The sequence below is a fragment of the Amblyomma mixtum genome, chromosome 5 (assembly GCF_055824585.1).
Source record: "Amblyomma mixtum isolate Tamu chromosome 5, ASM5582458v1, whole genome shotgun sequence".
Lineage (NCBI taxonomy): Eukaryota > Metazoa > Arthropoda > Arachnida > Ixodida > Ixodidae > Amblyomma > Amblyomma mixtum.
In genome coordinates this window covers 128933780-128954364 of record NC_143016.1, presented here as the reverse complement: position 1 = coordinate 128954364, position 20585 = coordinate 128933780, and the positions used below count along the sequence as shown (strand labels likewise).

The 20585-nt window shown below is 43.5% G+C and overlaps 1 protein-coding gene across 1 annotated transcript in view; it reads right to left on the bottom strand.

Annotated features, from left to right (window-relative positions):
• PAN2 (PAN2-PAN3 deadenylation complex catalytic subunit PAN2) overlaps positions 1–20585 on the bottom strand; it is a 53312-nt gene that overhangs the window by 24900 nt on the left and 7827 nt on the right. The window contains exons 4-16 of the mRNA XM_089546008.1: positions 19371–19569; positions 18634–18758; positions 17524–17668; positions 16034–16172; positions 15306–15382; positions 13825–13949; positions 10334–10479; positions 8194–8351; positions 7142–7270; positions 4985–5134; positions 4490–4530; positions 3003–3148; positions 631–743 (exon numbers count right to left, since the gene is read on the bottom strand). Of these exons, the coding sequence (XP_089402134.1) occupies positions 631–743; positions 3003–3148; positions 4490–4530; positions 4985–5134; positions 7142–7270; positions 8194–8351; positions 10334–10479; positions 13825–13949; positions 15306–15382; positions 16034–16172; positions 17524–17668; positions 18634–18758; positions 19371–19569 (1693 nt within the window). The remainder of the gene's footprint in view (positions 1–630; positions 744–3002; positions 3149–4489; positions 4531–4984; positions 5135–7141; positions 7271–8193; positions 8352–10333; positions 10480–13824; positions 13950–15305; positions 15383–16033; positions 16173–17523; positions 17669–18633; positions 18759–19370; positions 19570–20585) is intronic.

Sequence of the window (20585 nt, the reverse complement as noted above, 5' to 3'; positions counted from 1 at the left end):
AAAAAAAGAGTTACAGCCAGCAATTGAGTAGCTTGCAATATTCAAAACAGTAGATGGTCATGAAAAAAAAAAAAAGTGTTTCGCATTTTTAACACATGTTTCAAGTCTGAAAACAGACATATCATAATGGCGTCACACATGAAGAATGCCGGTGGCGGCAATGGCCCGAGAACAAGAGCTGCGTCCCTGAGCAGTTCGGACAACAGCTTTGCTGACGACCTAGAATTTGTTCTCAACACTGACTCTGACCTCACTTGCGAGCTGGAGACGGCTTCAGACAACCACAAGAGTGACGGCAGCGATGACAATGGCGACGGGCTGGGTAGCGCACGCTGACTACTAATGAAGAAACTTTATTCGTGTTAGGACGAAGAAACGTGTGCGCAGTTTGCAGCGTACTACAGCGTATTGGATCAAATAAATACGGCGCATTTCTGCACGTCGTAACCCATTGCTATGGCATGCACTGAGGGAAAACTACCCTCAACGGCAGACCCGTTAAAAAATAAAGGAATTAATTTAGCGATTAAAGGGTTAACCCAAGGCCAAGATCTTCGACAAAGTGTGCTTTTCCACTTTTCAGTGCAGGTGCAACAAACAACAGGTCAAGAGGAGACTGCTGGCACCTACTGTGGGCTGGTACTTCTCGCACTTGTCACACCAGGCTGGCATGGTGCTCTCGAGGCAGAGGCTTCGCTTGAGGATCTCAGTGAAAGGGTAGTGGGGTGTCACCCGCTCTGGAACTGCACACGACAGAGGCATGGGGGGCACAGGCATTAGGCCTAGAAAGGTGGTCAAGAAGCTACGTCTCTGCAGTCTGGCATAGCATGCTCCTAACTTATTTCACCCGCTTTACCGATGACTTTGGAAAGTGATGCATTAAGGAGAGGGTAATTGCTCCTCCAATTTTCCGAAAGTAAAGGTAACCTGCATTCATTCATCTACACAGCTACATTTGTTTCATTAATGACAGAAGACTTACTGAGTGCATCAGGATACACCAAAATTGATAACATTACAAAAAATCTGACAGAATAGGCATTGCTTCACCCATGCATACCAAAGGCAATCAAAAAGGCCATGCTGAAATGCCGCCTCAAGTGCACACCTGCATAAAACTGGGACATGCATTTATGGGCACTCTCAAATGAGGCACATGCAAGGTAGCTTGTCTATGGCAGAAAGCTCCAGCATACAAGGGGGGGACGAAGATTAAAAAAAATAGCAGTCAAAGAACCAGAAGAGGAATGGAGGGTGTCTGTCACGAGCGAAAAGACAAAAAGGGATGAGTAAAACACTGGACCGAAGGAAAGGCATGTTAATTGGCACGTGGCCCTTGAGAGAAAGAAAAGAGGGAAGGAAAGAGGCGGCAGTGGTATTTTTGGATGAGATGGAGAAAACCACATTGAAACTGAAAAACAAGGCAGAAGGAGAAGAAAATCAAGTGGAGTACAAAAGGAGGGGGGCGACGTGGACAAGAGGAGGAAGGTTCTAGGTGCGTCAGCTGCTGCAAGTGGTGTTGGAACATGTGGCCTCCCCTCCTTTATACGTTCACTTCATTTTCTTCTGCTTCTGTCTCGTCCTCTTCTCCATCTCTTCCAAAAATACCACTGCACTCTTTTTTCTTCTTTCTTTGGAGGAGAAATTCTAGAGGCCCGTGTACTGTGCGATGTCAGTGCACGTTAAAGAACCCCAGGTGGTCGAAATTTCCGGAGCCCTCCACTACGGCGTCCCTCATAGCCCGAGTTGCTTTGGGACGTTAAACCCCATAAACTAAACCATCTTTTTTCTTCCCTCTTCTCTTTGTCTCAAGTGCAGTGTGCCAATTAACGTGCCTTTCCTTAGGTCCAGTGTTTTACTCATCCCGCTTTTCTTTTTCGCTCGTGACAGTGTCAGAGAGAGCTGCAAGGACAGTGACAAGTGCACTTACCACACAAAAAAGTGAAGAAGTTCACAAAGGAGAGAGGTATGTTTACACGGACGTTAACCAAAGAGATTTCCAAAGCCCTGAACTGAGTTCCACATTTAGAAACAACTTGAAAAAAAGGGCTCGGTAGTCCAACTAGTTGGTCTAGGATGCAGTGAGGAATCAGATTTACTGCCACTGTCACTGTCAGGGCAGAAAAGGGTAAGCGTAAGCAGTACTGGAAGCCACACCAGTTGATTTGCTGTGGAGCTATGTTCTGCCCTTGCACTCCCATAATGACCATGACGCTTCCACAAGTGACGTCAAGAATCCACTGAAAAGACTGATGTCTTTCGAACTGCTCATCATTACCTTCACTTTTTTAAAAGTCTCATGTGAGTCATGGAGTCACAATCTGCTGTTCTATCTTGTGGTTCCCTGACAGGCCCCACAGGTACAGTTTTTGTCAAAAGTAACCAGGCTGCATGGTCTGCTTCCTAGGTTGTACAGTGGAGCCCTTACGGCTTCCCTGAAGCTGAGATGGTCGTTAAAGGTAAGGACTGGGGGTCTTCTTACCTTCCAACACCTTTTAATCATTAGGAAAGCCACAAGGGCTCCAGTGTACAAGCTAGAAACAAACCATGCAGCATGGTTACTTTTGACAAAGACGGTACCTAGTAAGAAATCAAGCCAAAAGGCTGCATTTTCGTGCAAAAGGAACCATGCTCGAGTCCCCTGGCTATAAATGAAATTGCTGTTTATTCCAAACAAGGAGGACACAACTGTGTTGTAGACAGTGCAAGCTGAGCGAGCTTAGGAGCAAGAGCACGCTGAGAAGAAAAAGAGAAATTAAAAGCAAGATACAGTGTGACAACATGCTGGGATGAAGCAACATGGATAGGTGCACGTAAGGAGCACAACCAAAGACAAAACCATGCAAGGCAGATAAGAAAATGATGAAGGCAGCAAACAAAAGGATATGTGCGTACAGAAGCATGTTGAGCTAGAATGCAGAAAATGAACAAACAAAGATGTTAAGACTCGGGCGGCAGAGAGCTGCTAGAAAACTGGACGCGTGTGCAGGAGTGGCTCTTACCAGGGGGCAGAGGATCGGGGTAGACGAGGGAGCAGAGCAAGGTGGCCGACTCCTTCTCACGGACGTTGCCGCATCGGCACTGGTTGCAGTTGAGCAGTGTCCAGCCAAACAGCTTGCTCACCTGGCTGTCTGTCTCACCGGCTTTCCTGTCACGGGAAGAGAAGCCGGTTGGTGCAGACCACTCAAGCACAGGCAGCAAGCATTTCACGCACATGCATGAACCAGTGCTCTCTTTCAGTGTTGTTGAACCAGTTGAAGGAACAAAAGAAAACAAAATAAGAGAGAGAGGGTTTATTGACGGGAAAGGAAGACAGGTTGGCTGGAAAAATGAATATCTGGCCTGCTACTCAGCACTGGGGAACGAAAACAACATAACATAAGAGTTAGGGAAGGCCTTGAAGCACGAAAGCAATGCACAATGATTCTCTGCTGACACCAATGCAACAGTATGGAATACATTGCAGGCTGGGAATTATTGTTGAGGAGTAATTCTCTCCTTACATTAGTCTATAGGTACAAATGCAAGAATTTGATGGACATTCTGAGTTGATCGCTGTATTATACTACACAGAGCCTCCTTCCTTCATTAACAGTGTTTTTAAAAATGCCAGTAAAACAATTTTAAAGTGGCAAAAACAAGAACAATAAGCCACAATCAAACTCGGCTACATGGCCAAGATGCAACAATGTTTATGATGCAGCGATGATGTCACAGGCATTCTTCCAAAGCTCCCGACTGCACGTAGAATGGCTGAAATAGTGGCTGCAAGTGATAAAACATCTAATATAACAACACAATCTTAAAAATTCTGGTTCAGCAAGAAGAGAATGTCAACGTGGGGGCTTTCTGTGCGGCATAACAAGCAGTGTCACCCATAGAAATCACATGAACTGACAACATGAAAATGAAAAACTTCACAAATTTCTTTGCTCAAAAATTCGGACATCACAAGGTTGCCAAAAAACGAACGCGTGACAAAAATGATCAGAACAGGAAGAGAACCCTGGCATCAAGAACAAAGCTTTACTAAATCAGACTGTTTTGGGGCATGAAAAAGAAAGCCTTTGCCTTGCATAAGTTTCTCACCATCACCAAGAACAAAATTTTTTCAGACCTTAGGGTCCTCATTCCCTAACCAGTACAGCCCTGACTGAATGAAAGAATGATGGTTTATGGTTTTATAGAGGTTTAACGTCCCGAAGCAACTCAGGCTATAAGGGACGCCATAGTGGAGGGCTCTGGAAATTTCCACCACCTGGGGTTCTTTAACGTGCACTCACATCGCACAGTGCACGGGCCTCTAGAATTTCGCCTTCATTGAAATTCAACCGATGCGGCCGGGATCGAACCCGCATCTTTCGGGCCAGCAGCCGAGCACCATAACCACTATGTCAACAATTCTCATTACATCAAAGAGCAGGGCTACTACCAATTAGTGAAGATGAGCACAGTACATCAAAGAAAAGATATATAGTGACTTGCTTACTCAGTTTTCTGGCCATCATCATCTTGAACCTCTGGTGTTTCCTGAAACAGAGTTAGGATTTGTTCACAAGAAGCATATAAGTATGCATGGCTGCATCCACTGTGAGTATAACACACCACAACCATTTAAAAAAATGTATTTTCCTTGCTTTAGGTCACCTTAAACAAGTCAGACTTCTGGCCACTAACATAGGCACAGATCTCATTCAAAGCCTGCTGCAATGAAAACGCACTCCCCACAAAAACTAACATTAAACAAACAAATGTACTCCAGTTTATTGTTCCTTGATACTGAGACCTTCAGAGTATGCAGTATAGTAATAATGTCTTGTATGGTCATACACTACTCACCAACTGCTCAAGCTTTCAGCAAAACAAGATATCAGAGAAAAGAGTTAAAAGACAGACAATGACTGCAGTTTTACAGGCAGAGAGAAGTGCTTCTGCTGCTGGCTTGACTACGAAGCAAAAATAAAGAAAAAAAAATGAAACCTACTGAGTGTATTTGCTGAAGTACGAATCGCGTCCAGCTCTGAACCAGGCGTGGAAAGTTGACCTTTTTGCGAGCATCGTCCGAGTCCGAGAGAAGCAGGCCCAAAGCGGATGCCTCCGGAATGGTCCGGAATGCACGAAGAAAGTTGCTCGCCTGTGAGAACAAGCAGGTTGAATGCCGCTCACTTCTCAATAATTACAAAAAATATATATAAGACAACATTTTATCTAAGAGCAAATAAGATGGGTTTTCTGTTCGTGGCATTCCGCTATCGGGCGCATTGCTTCAATAAAGCATCTTGGGCTGGTTTGTTCATCACTGCAATAAGTTCAAGACTGTGGAACCTGCTGTGGGTAGACGACTGCTCATGTCTGATAAGCGTGCCTGCTTCTCGTGGTCTGCCTTTTTTTGCTGGCATCAATGACCACAACACTTCTGCAGCTTTATTGCAGTTCTGGATCTCATGTTCAACTGTCTCCCTGCTGCCTGGCTCCTGTTCTTCAGCAGACATTTAGCAGCATACAACTTAATTTTTCATTGCAGCTCATTTGCTTCACAGGTGGTGTCATGCTGCACAAGAACAAGTACAATACACGCGAAGCCAAATGGCTTTGACGCTAAAATGAAAACTTTAAGCATGCACCGCTATCACTTTTCAGTCCGGTTCTGGCGACATTATGCATGATAGATACCCAAAGGATAAGATTTTAAAAGTAGCTAGATTATTTTCTCTTTGAAACATCAATTTTCTTCTGAAACGCAGTTACTGGGCATGGCAAGAAATGGCGTGCAGTGGCATGCCATTTTTCACTGTACATAAGTTGCACTGTCATAGGATGCACCGATGAAAATTTCAGAGGAAAAAAAACGCAAATTAGACACCAGAAAATACGGCACTCTGAATTGTTGTCTGTTATAAGTGCACATAAGAAACTATATCGCAGAAATTACTGGTAAGTATGGAGGTAAATGCTCCTGACACTGCAGTTGGGCATCAACTCGCAAGCTCAACACTGCGAGACAGCCAAAACTTGCACGCTACCAAAATTCGAAGTAACACTCATGGTTTGGCAAGTTGCTGGTGCATTTCAATTTCATGAAAGTGCAATAAAAATAAGCACATCCCACATTTTTTTTTTACTTTGCTGACACAAAATTGTATTGATAGTGGTCTCAGCCTCTGGTTTTTCTCCCACTTAAATCAAGAGTGCTACAATACCAATAAAAAGGAGCATTCACAAGTAATTTAACACTAAATTGACATTTAGCATTTGAACACCGCTGTAGATTTAGTAGCACAGACCACAGCTAAAGTGAAAGCAGGTCAAGCAGGCTACCAGAAACAGCACTCAAGGAATTGCTCTGAGGAAACACAAATTGAGAATGAAGCTAACTTTACTATGATTAAGCAAGTATATGGCTGCAGTCATTTCTCATAATACGCGAGACGCAATGTTGTACTGATGCTTTCAAGCACTCTTTCTTTCCACATACCACCAATAAATGGAATAAGCTGCCTCATGCTGTTGTTGAATGTCAATCTGAGAATGCTTTGCGAGCACTGTTGTCGAGCCTGCAGCGTGTGTGAATGCTCACTTACACTTTATCGCCTTTTCTCCGTTTTGCATTGGTGCCACCAGTAAACCTGACATGTGTGCACACAGTTGATGCCACTACTTTCTTTCCATTTTCTTCTTTATTGCAATGTATCACTGACTGGGTAGCCCATGTTGTTTGTTTGACATGTAGTATGTATGTATGTATCCCCCTTGCAATTATAATGTTGTGGCGCTGCAGTAAATTCAAATAAATAAATAAATAAATAAAATTTGTGATAGCTAGCACATGACATGACGTGTATACATGAGGGTAGACAAGAGATCCCTGTGGCGCTCCACATTTACTCCTGCACTACTTAGCAGAAAGTGGCAAATTTGATGAACAAGCAATAGCAGAGCTGATTTTCATGTGAAACGGCACTTTGTCTCCTAATTTCCATTTCAAACGGCACAACTGAAGCTTCACAAATGGAATGTGCTCCACTTCCTTCGCTCCTTTCTACTCCCACCCACAGCTGTCGGCGACACTGTGAGGCCACGCAAACGAATGCTTTCATGATGTACTAATCGGTTCCAGGAGCTTGAGAGGCCAGCTGCTGACCTGACAGGGGATGCCCTGGGCAGTGTCCAACATGTGGAAGAGGAAGCCCAACTCGCAGGCCAGGCAGAACTCCCGCTGGCAGCTGTGGTTCATGATCGCACATCGCAGGGGCTCCGTGAAGTACAGCACCTGGGGCCAGACCAATGCAGGGCAGAAAATAACCGTCAGGCCTTAGGGAATAACTGACAAACGAGGCATGCCCGACAGCTTCCGTCACAATGTTGCACAAACTGGACAGAGCACTGCCAATTTGAAATGCACAAAAAGAAACACTGATGAACTGGTGAAGCCCAACACTGGCCTGTACAGCAGTCTTTGCATGAGGAATGCACGTATACACTACAGCTGCAATAACGCTTGCATTTTATTACTTGCTCTTGATTAAACCGGCTAACTGCACAAGTTCATGAAGAAGGCCAAAAAGAGAAGGTCGGACACATAAGGAAATGCTTCACTAACCTCAAAAAAGAACTTTCTCAAAAAGGCAAGCTAGACACAAATCTGACTTTTTTTTTTCCACAATGAAATGCCCTGTGTTCAGTATTGCCAACTTCAAGAGGTACTATAGAACTACCCATGCGTACAGCTACTATATAAAGTGAGACAAAAGGAAGCATCACCTGTATCATGTTGTACAATAAGCGTTAGTTATCGTGTATATGTCACCGTTTACAGTGTTGCCGTCCGACACACTTTCCGGTTATCGCTGCGCACGGCAGTGCCGCCTTTTAATTGCATTTTCGGGTTGACATGTTCTTTCACGGGTGGTGTCGTGAAGGTTGACAGCGCTCTTTCTTCTCCGCGCTTAGTGGAAGCACGACCTCTTCAACTTCGGTTGTGCTTCCACTAAGCGCGGAGAAGAAAGAGTGCTCTCAACCTTCATGACACCACCCCTGAAAGAACATGTCAACCCGAAAATGCAATAAAAGGCGGCACTGCCGTGCGCAGCAATAATTCGGAAAGTGTGTCGTACGGCAACACACTTCAAGAGGTACCATATAACTACCCGTGCATACAGCTACTGTATAAAGTGAGACAAAAGGAAGCATCACCTGTATCATATTGTTACAATAAGCGTTCGGAAGGTTGGTCTCAAGGCCTGCAAAGCAGGTCCGGTTGTACAAGTTGAAGTCAAAGTCCTCTATGCCCATTTTGGAGTACTTGACGTCAATCTTCTTGTACCACTGAGGGATCATGTCAGTATCCTCACCTGTGAGAAACATGTGCACAGGTATTTGTAAACTTAAGGCAAGCAACATGTTTAAGGCTACAGACCAGTTCTAGCAACAAAAACAACAGCCAGCAAGGTTACACTCCAGTTTGTAAAGGAAACATCACTACCGCACATTATAAAAGATGCAACACCAAGCAATCGAAGCAAGCTACTGCCTGTCCAGTTTATTCACTTCACTGAGCTTATTCAGTGCACTCAAAGCCCTTTTACTAGACTACAGAGCCAAGAGCTATTTTCAAGACCATAGCTCATTCACACAGTTAAATATATACACAAGGTTAGCATAATTTATCAATCCTAAAAATGAAAATGAATTCCACTCTAAAGGAGAAAGTGCATATCCCTTGTAAAGAAATTCCAAAAATGCCGAGTGATCAATGATGCATATAAATTTTGAACTTAATCAAACATTCCAAGCTTTTCAACTGTTGTTTATGGGCAATCTGTACAGCTATCTGCATCAGTCCAAATCAACAAGTCTAGTGAAGCCACTGCCTAATGAATTACCCATCACTTTCCTTAGGTGAGTTCATTAGCATGTAGCTAAAAAGTGGCTGCATAGGATACCATACTGAGCTGTAAAACAAACTCATTTACATGAGCATGTGGGCAAATTAAGATGTTAATTTTCAAAACACTGATACTTTCTACACTGTGGAAAAGAACCTGCTGGTTCAGCCATCTTAGTAACCATGTTTGCAATGCTTAGTTTGATAATAGACGAAATGCATATGAACACATTGCCAAGTGTTTCAAAGAGAGTGCAGCAACTAGTTATCAGCTGTCATTAAATGCAGACCCTAAGACATCTCTATCCCTTTGATGCTGACATGTTTGTAACACAGTTTGCTAGCCTTCCACAACAAGATGAGACATGAAGAATCACTATGTAGTGAAGTTTTACCTTTTCAATATCAGAAAGCTACTATACATGGCACTTTTTTTGAGTAGTAATTTTGTACTTGTTTAACAACCTCTGACTTAACCATAGCAACAGTACCCTCCCATTAACTGCACTTACTAAAAGGTCTGTTCTGAGGTCCCTTCAATGTGTGTTCCTCCTGGTTCTCACAACTGCCATGGCAGATGTCACTGAATGGAGAGCTGCTTTAACCCTTTCAGGAGCCACTTAATGTTTTTATGAAAAAAAAAAAAGAAAAAAAGAAAAACTTTTTTCCACCTAGCTAGTATATCCAGGCCTCAGGCAAACCAATTTGTTAGTTTTCCAACAGAACACAATAATGGGTAATTCTTTACAAATACAAAATTTCTTACAAACTGTTACAATAGTTGACAACTATAACTTTGTAAAAATGTAAAATTGTAAAAAGCGGATTTTTGTTCGGGTGGCAAAATCTGTCTGCGAGAAAATGGCAGAGGGCATGCTACAACAGTCACTGTTAAGCAAAGCATTATTTGCTGCAATACTTAGCTGGCATAAGGAAGCATCCTACTTGCAACACGAAGGAAGCTAAATTCGCCCAAAGCAAAGAAACAAATGCTAGGGTAAAGCACACTCCGAGAAAAAGCTGAAAGTTTGCAATGTACCGTAAGGAACAAAAGTGGTGTACACCACTAGTGCTCCAGTTAAACTTGATTTCCACGCCACTTTCCAGCAACACCTACAGCCCAGACAGATGAGGAGGTGACTGTTATCATTCAGAGGCATGTCATTTTGCTCGTTGCGATGCACTATGCTCCAGCTTGCCGTAAACGCGACAAGGCACCACAAGAGCAGCAAGCCATGCAACTGCGAGTGTTATATACAAACTAGTTGTGCATCTGACAGCATGCATTTGTTTAAAAAGCGGCTTACTGACAAATGAAAGACTCACTAGCGGCCCTCTCTTTAGGTCGGGACTTAGATTAATGGGTCGTGTAGGCTTCCCCCTTCCCCACAACCCTTTGCTAAAGTGCACCAATAATGGCCGTCTTATTTCAAAGGAGCCAGCACGTACGAGTGTCCTTGGTCCTGCTACGGTGGTGTGCCTCGTGTGGGTAGCGCACTTCGTTGCGCTTCCAGAGACCAGGGTTGGGTGCATACCCTATGGAGCCCACCATCTTCATGGTGTTCAGGATGATGGGGTCGATGGGCACTGGCCTCCTGCACAAGCGCCCACACACAGAGCCATCAATAACACCAGGTAATGGTCAGGGTCTGTATTATGCACGATCAGGAACTTTCAGGAACCCGTATAAGTGCCCAAGCCTATTCAGACAGGTTGCCTGCTGAATAGGCCTGCTGAATATTCAGACAGGCACCATAAAACAGCATTTACCTGTTAGTGAAGTGATGAGTTAAGAGGAAAGCTTAAGCATCTATAATTTTTTTTTCATAATTACGTTTTACTAGTGGGCATGATGCACAGAAAGTTGAATATAAACACCATTTCCCGTACTTAAAGAGATACTGAACCAAACTTTGGGAGCTGCTCTTTTGCATGTAAACAAGAGCTTGACTGCTAAAATTGATAAATATGACAAGCATTTTAGCGAAAAAGGCGGATAACACGCTTTTTTTAGCGATTTATTGCCATATCGTTGCACCTGGTGGCCACCTGTGGAAGCTGCGACTAGACGTCATAACACCCGCACGCCCACCGTTCCCACAGAAGCACGATTGCCATCGCTACTCGCGGCTTTTCCATGTCTGTCGTCTGCTCACGGCGTACACAGATATGTAAAAATGTTAATCGATGCTGTCTACATACCATAACTGTATGCACGCTTACATCCGCTAAATGCAGGTACTTTTTCCGGACCTTGTGCCATTTCTAGCATTCTCGCTTTTAAAACAGAAGCGCGACGATGTTCAGACTAGTGGCGCCATCCGGTGGTTAGGAGGGGAAGCATTGTTGTCAACAAACCGACACCCCTCTTAGCCTAAAGTTGGCAGAATCGTCACTCTAAATAAAAACTAAAGCAAATTTATTACTCGTAAGTTTTCTTATGTGCAACAGGAGATGAAGCGAAAGACTGGTGGCCCATTTATGGCCAGTGAACGCGCTGAAGAATCCAGTAACAACGACGCAACCAGTCCGAAGCGACATTTCATGCATCGAAGGGCGCCGCCATATTTGTCGCCGCGGGAGGGTGCCATTACGTCACACTTTCCACCTCGCGCCGAGTGGGAGGGCTTGGCAGACGCTCATGAAACATCGAAAATAAAACCATCCGCTAGAAAATATGCGCAGTGACGACTAGATTTCGGTGTAATCACATTCCGAGAATCTATACTCAGCCTTTTTTGTTCAATTTTCAGATTTTGCTTCAGTATTCCTTTCATTTTTCCTACGCCTTTTGTTTGCAATTTTTAACTAGGCATGTACGAACAGTTTTCCGGTTTGAAGTGAATTCAATGCAAACAGTAATATTCTTAGAACAATTTCAAAGTGAATATTTAGAATACTTCTGGTACATAAAAAAGGCTGAATGGCACAATAGACATTTTCAGAATCATCTATTTTTCAAATCCACAAGGACATTATATACTAAAAAAAATAAAAAGAACGCACTGAACCTTTGTTGACTTCCAGCAAAATTGGCCATCGGAAATTCGGGGAGCCAACCTACATGCCGTGCTGACATATCTGTGAAGTGTGAGACCTATTTGTGGGGCTTTCAACTGCTGCTCTTAATTGCGACTGCGTTGCTGCGCACTTGTTGCTTTCAAGTGAAGACTCCATGACATGTGCTAAGCTTATGCACCATGCCCCCAGCACCACCTCACGTTCGGTGTCGGAAAGAAACATCCATCTCCATGTGCCTCATGCTAGCACCACTTCGTACTCGAGCCACTGCTCTTGTTTAGCAAATTTCACGCCGAGAAGAGTGAATGCCATAGCTACAGTCAGCTCAGAATCGTTCCGCGGGAGTCAAGGGAGCTGCACATCCTCCGATTAGAGAAATTTAGCCTAGCACAATCCACTTCCGGGGAAGGCTAATACGCATGCACGGATTGCCCTGAGGACGCCACAAGACGCCAGCCAGCTGCTTGCACGCTTGCGTCATCGGGAAAGCTCCGCGTGTACACACTAGCAGAGCGCGGAAGCGCATTGCGCTATGCAAAACCTTTCTATTGATGCATGCTGCCAAGCCAATTACGGTACATGTGCACCATGGCTAGCATGGCCACAGATATCTGGCAAGTACAGATCTGGGCTGTTGCCACGAGTATATGCAGACCAGCTCCGGCATATGCACAGGAGCGCAGGCACGCAGTGCGGAGTCAAGGCTTTGGTTGCATACACGCTGCGATGCCATCCGAGAGGAGGTACACGGAACCGAAACCACAGACAGCAAGAGTTCCAGAAACGCTATTCATTTGAGACAAATATTTTTAAGATTTCAAATATCTGACATTCGTATCGAATGGAATATCGAATACTTTTCTATTCAACCAAATATTCAACATTACTGAATGTTCACACATGCCCACGTTTAACCTTTTCGCATAGCTTACATATGCCGCTATTTCTTCGTGCAAGCCTCACATTTAAAGGTGCACTGAAGAGGATTCTGAACTTGTCTTTTTGCCGCGGGAACTCGATCTACACATTACGAGCGTTCTTATAAACTTCAACTTATTGCCCTGTATGGCCGATTTCCCTAATTAAATCGAATTAACCTCCGGCTCCCGCCCTTTTTTTTTTAATTCTCCCTCGTACGATGGGCGGAGTCGACCAACGCGTGAAGTTCCTTTCAGCCAGCTCCGTGGAGGCTTTGCTTTCGCTTTATTTTGTTTTTTAGGTTTCCATGAATAAATAGTTTCATTCGCAGATAATATAGCCGCAAAATAAGCCCGGAGAAATAAAAATACGCGCGAACTATTTGCTACTACGGACTACTACGTATTACTCCGCCGATGGCAGAGCGGCAAGCCGCCACGGGACTGGGTGAAAGGCACTCCACGCGTTGGTCGACTCCGCCCACCGTACGAGGGAGAATTAAAAAAAACGAGCGGGAGCCGGACGTTAATTCGATTTAATTTGGGAAATCGGCCACACAGGGCAATAAGTCGCAGTTTCTAAGAATGCTAGGAACGTGTAGATTGAGTTCCTGTGGCAAAAAGACAAGTTCAGATTCCTCTTCAGTGCACCTTTAACCTTCCACTTTCAATACCACAAAATTGAAGTGGTTCAAACTCAAACCATAGCCGGTATACGACAAACAGCACCTTAATTAACTGACCACTCTAGCAAAAAAAAAAAAAACTGTCTCCACTACGAGGCACATGTTCCACACTTCAAAACTCCTATGAAAGCAAGGCAAAAAACTTAAGACGAATGCCACACTGCCACATCACCACTTTCCCAATACGACAATGGCAGCCTCCCAGATCAGGACCAAAAATACCCGAGATTATGCTGGCCCAAACAGAAAAAATTTCAAGCAGTTCTACCGGTACCAATGTGTAAAGACACAAAAAACAAGATGCAACTAGACTGACCTGTAGACATATTTAATAAATTCCTTGGGCAGGTCAGAGAGCAGCTTGCCACTGCAGTAGGGCATGGGTATGGTAGACAGGATGGCAATCTCATCGTTGATGTCGATTGGGTGCAGTGGCTCTTCCTAACGCACACAGGGAAGAAGAAAAGGTGTCCACAACCTTCCACAAAAAAATATCTTCTGTAGTCAGCTTAAGTCTCTGGTAATTCACTGCATCCCACTTCCTTCCTATGTTAACCCTTTAACCATCAACCCTGAGTGGTACCCGTCTTGAGAGATTGTACTAATATCGTCAATGACGAGTCACACTTGCCCGGCCTGATGTCAGGCTGCTCCCACTGCAAAAGACAAATTATGTTAGGCAACTGGTAGCAATTTTCTACACTTAAGGGCGGTAGTTATATACGAAATGTATTTTGCATCTTTAGTGCATGTTTCTAAGCCCGACAGCAGTCATTTTCGCCAGAAATCTCCAAACAATTTGGTAATTTTGATATGTCTCTTGGGAACTAATTTGGTGGTTAAAAAAAAAAAACGTGAGTGGCTAACGTGTTCTAACCTCATCCCTCAAACCAGCTTGAAATAAGTAATTTCAAATTACTTGCCCATTTGTAGCCATGTGTGGTCAAAAATTAAGTGCGGCACAAATATCAACCAATTATGCCATTTCAGCAGAATTTCTTGCACTGCTATTTGTCGAAAAAGAAATAGAAAACTTGCACACACATTAATCAGAAAGATTCACTCAAGAAGGTCATCAAGATTCACTACATTAGTTCAGAGCTGACATTTCTATATTCATATATTTCCTGTTTTAATGCAAAAGCTGAAAAGGCCCAGCTAACATGGCAAAATTAGAGAGATGCTAAGGGTTCACGGTCCTTCAGATGTCTCCAGGGTGAAACTTCATGCTTTTAGGGCCCGCTAAATCTGCCCAGAATGCCAATACAGGGCCCTGTGCTTGCGTCTGAGATTCTAGACCATTAGCAGCTTGATATATTAGCTCATTCAAAAGAGTAAATATAGTAATTAACAAAGAGAAAAAGGTGCAGTGTCTTGGCTGTTTGCTTCATCAGCTAGTTTCCACGCACAAGCTTAGTATTGCAAGCCAGCCTGCTTGGCCTAGTATAGAAAATGTAGGAAGTGGGTAACTAAAGTAAGCAAAAATGTAACACAAAGAACCTAAGCAGAAATGGAGACAGTTGGGCCAGTTGGCAACTCTGATGCGGTGTGAGTGGGAGAGGAACGCATGCGTATTTCTTCATCTCAGAAAAAGATAATGGTTCAATTTAAAGTTAGCACTAGTGGTGTGTGCTTCTCAGTCTGTCTTGCGTGTCTGTGCTATGCTATTCTCTTAATGTACCTAAGCAGCATCACTCAATTTGAAACAAAACAATGCAGCTTTAGCTTGGCCATTACACTGGAATCCTACATAACTGCCCTGTCCCCCCCTGTTAGACTGGTCAGCCCCAAACATACCGGATCTGCGAACTCGGTTGGATGGCTGAAGTTGTTAAAGTTGACATGTGCACTGGCCCCATAAAGGTGGAGGTAGCCTGCAAACATAGAAAGTGCAAAGTAAAGACTCAGAGCCACGCTCAATGCTTACCAGCAAGAATTTGGGTGGAACTAGGAAAACAATTTCCTTTTCTTTATTTTTACTCATCACCATCATCAGCCTGACTATGCCCGCTGCAGGGAAAAGGCCTCTCCCATGTCTTTCCAGTTAACCCTGTCCTTTACCAGTTGCGGACACCGTATCCCCGAAAACTTCTTAATCTCATTCGCGCACCTAACTTTCTGCTGCCCCCTGCTACGCTTGCCTTCTCTTGGTATCCACTCCATTACCCTTAAGGACCAGCGGTTATCTTGCCTTCACATTACATGCCCTGCCCAAGCCCATTTCTTCCTCTTGATTTCGACTAGGATGTCATTAACACGTGTTTGATCCCTGACTTATCACTGTTTCTTAACGTTACATCTATCGTTTTTCTTTTTCTTTTTGTCCTTGCAGCCCCCCAAATGAATTCCGTGGCCCCTTCAGGGTTAACTGTTATGGAAACAGGGCCTATATGCAAGTTTTAAGGAATCAAGGGCCTAAGCTTGTGCCTGTGTCCATACTAGACTTGGGTGCTATCAAGGTCTGCTAAGGAAAGCGCAACCCGATGGCTGCTGCCAACTGCATCGGAAACCAAGGGAGAGCTCACCAGCAACATCTCCGAAAGCCAGGGCCTGGCAGGATGAGGAAGTGTCGAAGGCATGCACGGCTGCACCACCTGTTTCAAGCTGGTAGATGTAGGACGACTGGGTCAAGGTGCTCGTGTCCACCAGCTGGAATTGACCAGTCTAAAGGGGAGGAGAAATGATGAGAGCAACGAAAACGAAAACATTACACAACATAAAGCAGCAGCTAAACAAAACAGGCAATTATGAACCAGAGCATCCAGACTAAATAAACATTTTCTTTTAGGTTCGCCTGCTTGTGCAACAGGCAGCTAAGAGACTAATCTGAGTGATAAATTACAATAGTATTGTACAAACATACAACAAATATGGTGCCATTTCTTTCTTTACTTTTTCTTTCACAGTTAAAAAAGCACGTTTCTCAAGCACAGCTTACCAGAGTGATCAAATGCCAACGGCTAACCAAAAATCACTGTGCTTCAAGAGCAACTGAAGCATTTTTTATTATATACAGCTATCCTGTGTTACTTTGCAGATGACAGTACTTTAAACTCGCATATCTTTAAAAAAAAGAAAGCTAACCACTAAAAAAAAACTGCATCTTCATCTGCAAATGAAATGAAAATGCAGATGATGACTACAAAGCAGTACATATAATGAAATTGCAGCCTACATTGTTGATTCAGTGCTTGGAATAAATAAAAACGCCATTGTACACCACAATACAGAATTGAAAAATCTACTCAAAACTTTATCTTGCGAAGCTTTTGCGGCCTAGCGATTTCCATTATGACCACTGTAGGCTTTTCACTTGTCACAGGAGGTTAAGCAAAACAAATGTAAAAGCGATGTCACCTCTGGTATATTAACCATATGGTTTCATTGCACATTGCTTTTTGCTCTGAAAGTCATAATGCACATACTCCGCAGTGAAATACTAATCCCATGTCACTAAGGTGTGCACAAAGCTCCAAAGATCCTGAAAGACCTGCTTTCAAGTCGATCATTGCAGGGCGATTGATTTTGCATAACTGCCTACACTTAGAAACTCTATAAGCATTACTACAAGGGAAAAAGTGCAAAAACATCTTTATACTCTTTTAAAGGTTCCATGCATTTACTCTCAAATAAGACACTACATTTCACTCAAATTTATAAACTTTTACAATGGCACTGCACTATCCTTGGTTATTTGTTTACTGCACCAAATTTACAGCTGGGCTTGCTATTAACAGTCCTGGACATGAAGAGTGTTCTCTTAAACATGGCGTGACTATACAGAAATGTAGTATATCAGATACAAGGATTACTAAAGTTACATAACTAATACATACGTAAAAAAAAAGCATGCATTTCCTAGAATTGCATGCAATATTTTATTGATAACCAGCTTTCATTTTAATAAATTTAGTGGTTTGCTGAGCAATAGCGCTTCTTCACAATCTTTTGTACAAAACGGCAGATCTCTCCATAAAGGATCTCAGCACAAAAAGAATCGGGAGAATGCACAAACCTGGGAAACGACAAACAGTCGAGAAGTGAAGGCAGGAACAAAGCGCAGCAAGGATGGCGGAAACATCATCTGGATGGGGGCCACAGCACGCATGACGCGCAAGTCATAGACCTTGATGAAAGGATCCACTGTCAGTGCCCCATGCCTGTCACGGGGGAAAAAAAGGGGGGGGGGGGGAGGGGAGAGGAGGTATGGTTCATGTTTATTAAGGTGTAACATGCATAGTAAATTGATGAGCCCTGTAATGCCAAAATATCGACCATAATAAAGAGTGTAAAAATGTGAACAATTTTTGCTTCCGCTAGCAAAACTGCAGGAATTGCTAACATGTCTGCAGAAACAGCCTTTTCTAAATATTTATCAAACCAAGGTCAAAATGTTCATTGCCAGAAATACAGGAATCCTGCCGAAAGCAGATAAATTCACACAAAAGCTAATCCTAATAGCAAATCACGCTAAAATTTCTGTGGTCGTAATGCTTCATTGACAGGTGATGGATTAGTTTTAAATTTTGCTCAATTTACAGTACATATACTTGCGCATTTGCACGCAGCTGTAGCGTCCCTGAACAAAAAAAAATAAAAGTGCAAAATTTAATTACACTATAATCATCCTTTTCTTAGTACATTTTTCAGTTTGTTAAATTTTAGCAATGAATTCACCACCCGTTATGAAATTTTGGAGGATCGTAAATTTTATCTGACATAATCCCCCAAAAAAATTTCTTGTGCTGTCCCGCTGCTTCCAGAAAGCAGAGGTCAGGGTCTTTAAACTGCATCCTCAGCATTTCACAAGAATATCAGTTAATACTAAAACTCCTATTGCTCAAGTGAATGGCAAAGAAATTTTTTGTAAACAAATTAGATCTCTACAGCATGGCCAAATGGTCAAAAAGTGCTTCACAGAGCTTATCCTGCAACATACAGCAATAAAGAAAATTCTCATTAGCAAACCTCGGCTACAACATGCTCGCAACGATAGCAACAAAAAGTTCAGCACAGCTCTCTGAAAATGACCACACCTGTTAACAGAGGCTGAAATGAGCGAATATTTGCATGTGCCCAGTGTGAAGCCCAATAAACAACTATATGCTGTGTTCTATCCACTTGCCTGTTGGTAAAGCCACAGGTGACGACCATGTTGCCAAGCACATCAAAGTCAGACAGCACACTGGTCTCTGAAAGTGACTCCAATGTGTATTCAACCTTAAAGCTGGATGAGTCCCGCAATGTGACCTGAAACATGCAGCAACAACAGGCAAAGCCACACGTTAAGAAACAAAGCCTCAAATAAAACTAAACCTCGCTGCTCGTACAGCCAACTTTCAATAATTGAAACTGAAAGGAAACTATAAATTTGTACAAACTAATGAGAGCTTCTGAACACACATGATGTTGACACGACCAAACTGCCAGTTTGAATAAACCGGCAGTTTGAATTTAGCCAGTCTGAAGCCTGAATTTTTCGTTCCTGCATGCATCAAGTGAAAATTGTGAAAGAGTATGTGCTCTAGTTCATGCAGAATACGTATGTTTAGTTCCAGTCCAATGATACAGTGTTTGACAAAAATGCCTAGACCACTACACAACTCTAACTGTGGACACCTCTGGAGCTTTGAAGCTTCACATATTGAGGATGGCTGCGTTTCTTTCTTTACTTTCCAGAGCATTAAGGCACCACATACTTCTGACAATGACTGCGCTGAACTCCAAGGATGCTGACGGCAGACGTGAAAAGTTACTTTCAAAGTGCACAACACGGTATGGTTTGTTCACCAGTCACTAAGAAATGAGTCACACCATCCTCGAACAACAACTGAATGGACAGCAGCAGGGAGCCTGTCACACCTTGCCCGTGAAGTCGGCGCAGCAAATGAAGCGTGGGTGCCTCCGTATGACGGCACAGCCGTTCTCGCCCACGTCGGCCACCACTTTCTGATCACCCGTGGCCAGGTCCAGCTCAACCAGGGTCGCCTGGTTGCCACCCATCAGCAGGGAGCCAGAGGGCGACACCACCATGCAGTGCATGTCCTCCAGTTCCTCAGAGCTGCACAGAGCCAGGGATTGCGCATTACAACTGCACGGGAAATGATTCCGCTCCCCAAAAGGTGATGATGACAAGTGCGCAAGGGCAGCAGAGAGCCCCATGGCCAATGGTATGCTTGAAGTGTGGCCGAAGACCCATTTCCCCACTTACTTCACCCAAGAGAAGGCAAGCACCAGGCCGGGAGACAGCTTATTCACACAAGAAAACTGGCGGCTACCCAGCAATGCACCTCCCACATATGGGGCAGATGCTCAAACCACTACGACACTACTACTGCAGTCCATGCTCCCTAACAGAAAGCATTTTCTCAAACAAATGTAAGCTCAATTCTCTCCTACTTTTTGTAAGATAGTTATTACAGTATCCTTTCAAGATTCTAACGTTTAAAACCTCACACGAACACCATGAGAAACAAAATCCCATTACTATACAAAAGGCAACAAAATTGAACCAAGCGGATGACATGGCTGTCCAGCCCTAAGCCACTGACAAATGACACAGCTCTCAGCTTGGCACATGAACTTCATGCTTGTCGCAGTGCTCATCTGATGACTTTTCTGTTCCATGAGTATGACACAAGGAGCAATACTGAAACTGTACATGCACTGTCACAACAAATCAAGAAGGTCAGCTGTCACAGCACTCTTTTGACATAGTGTCATGGTAGAGCACCAAGGTGGCGCAGTAATTTTATTTGATTAATACTTGGATGGTACTTTATATTTTGCCCCTCTCTGCGAGTGCAAAACCTTTCAGTGCCACTGTTCAAACTGGTGCAAACAGAACTTTAACCTCTCCTGCGATTGTACATTACAACAGAGCCCTTGCAATGGCTTCAGTAGTAACATAATTTATAAAATACTATAATTTGCCTAAACATTAACAGTGTGCACTATGCGATATATTTCTGGAGTGCTGTAAATTCTGAGATAGTGTGGCTAGATTAAAACAGAATAAAACAATCCAATACCCCTCCACAGATAAATCAAACCTGCAGTTTGAATGCATAGAAAAGA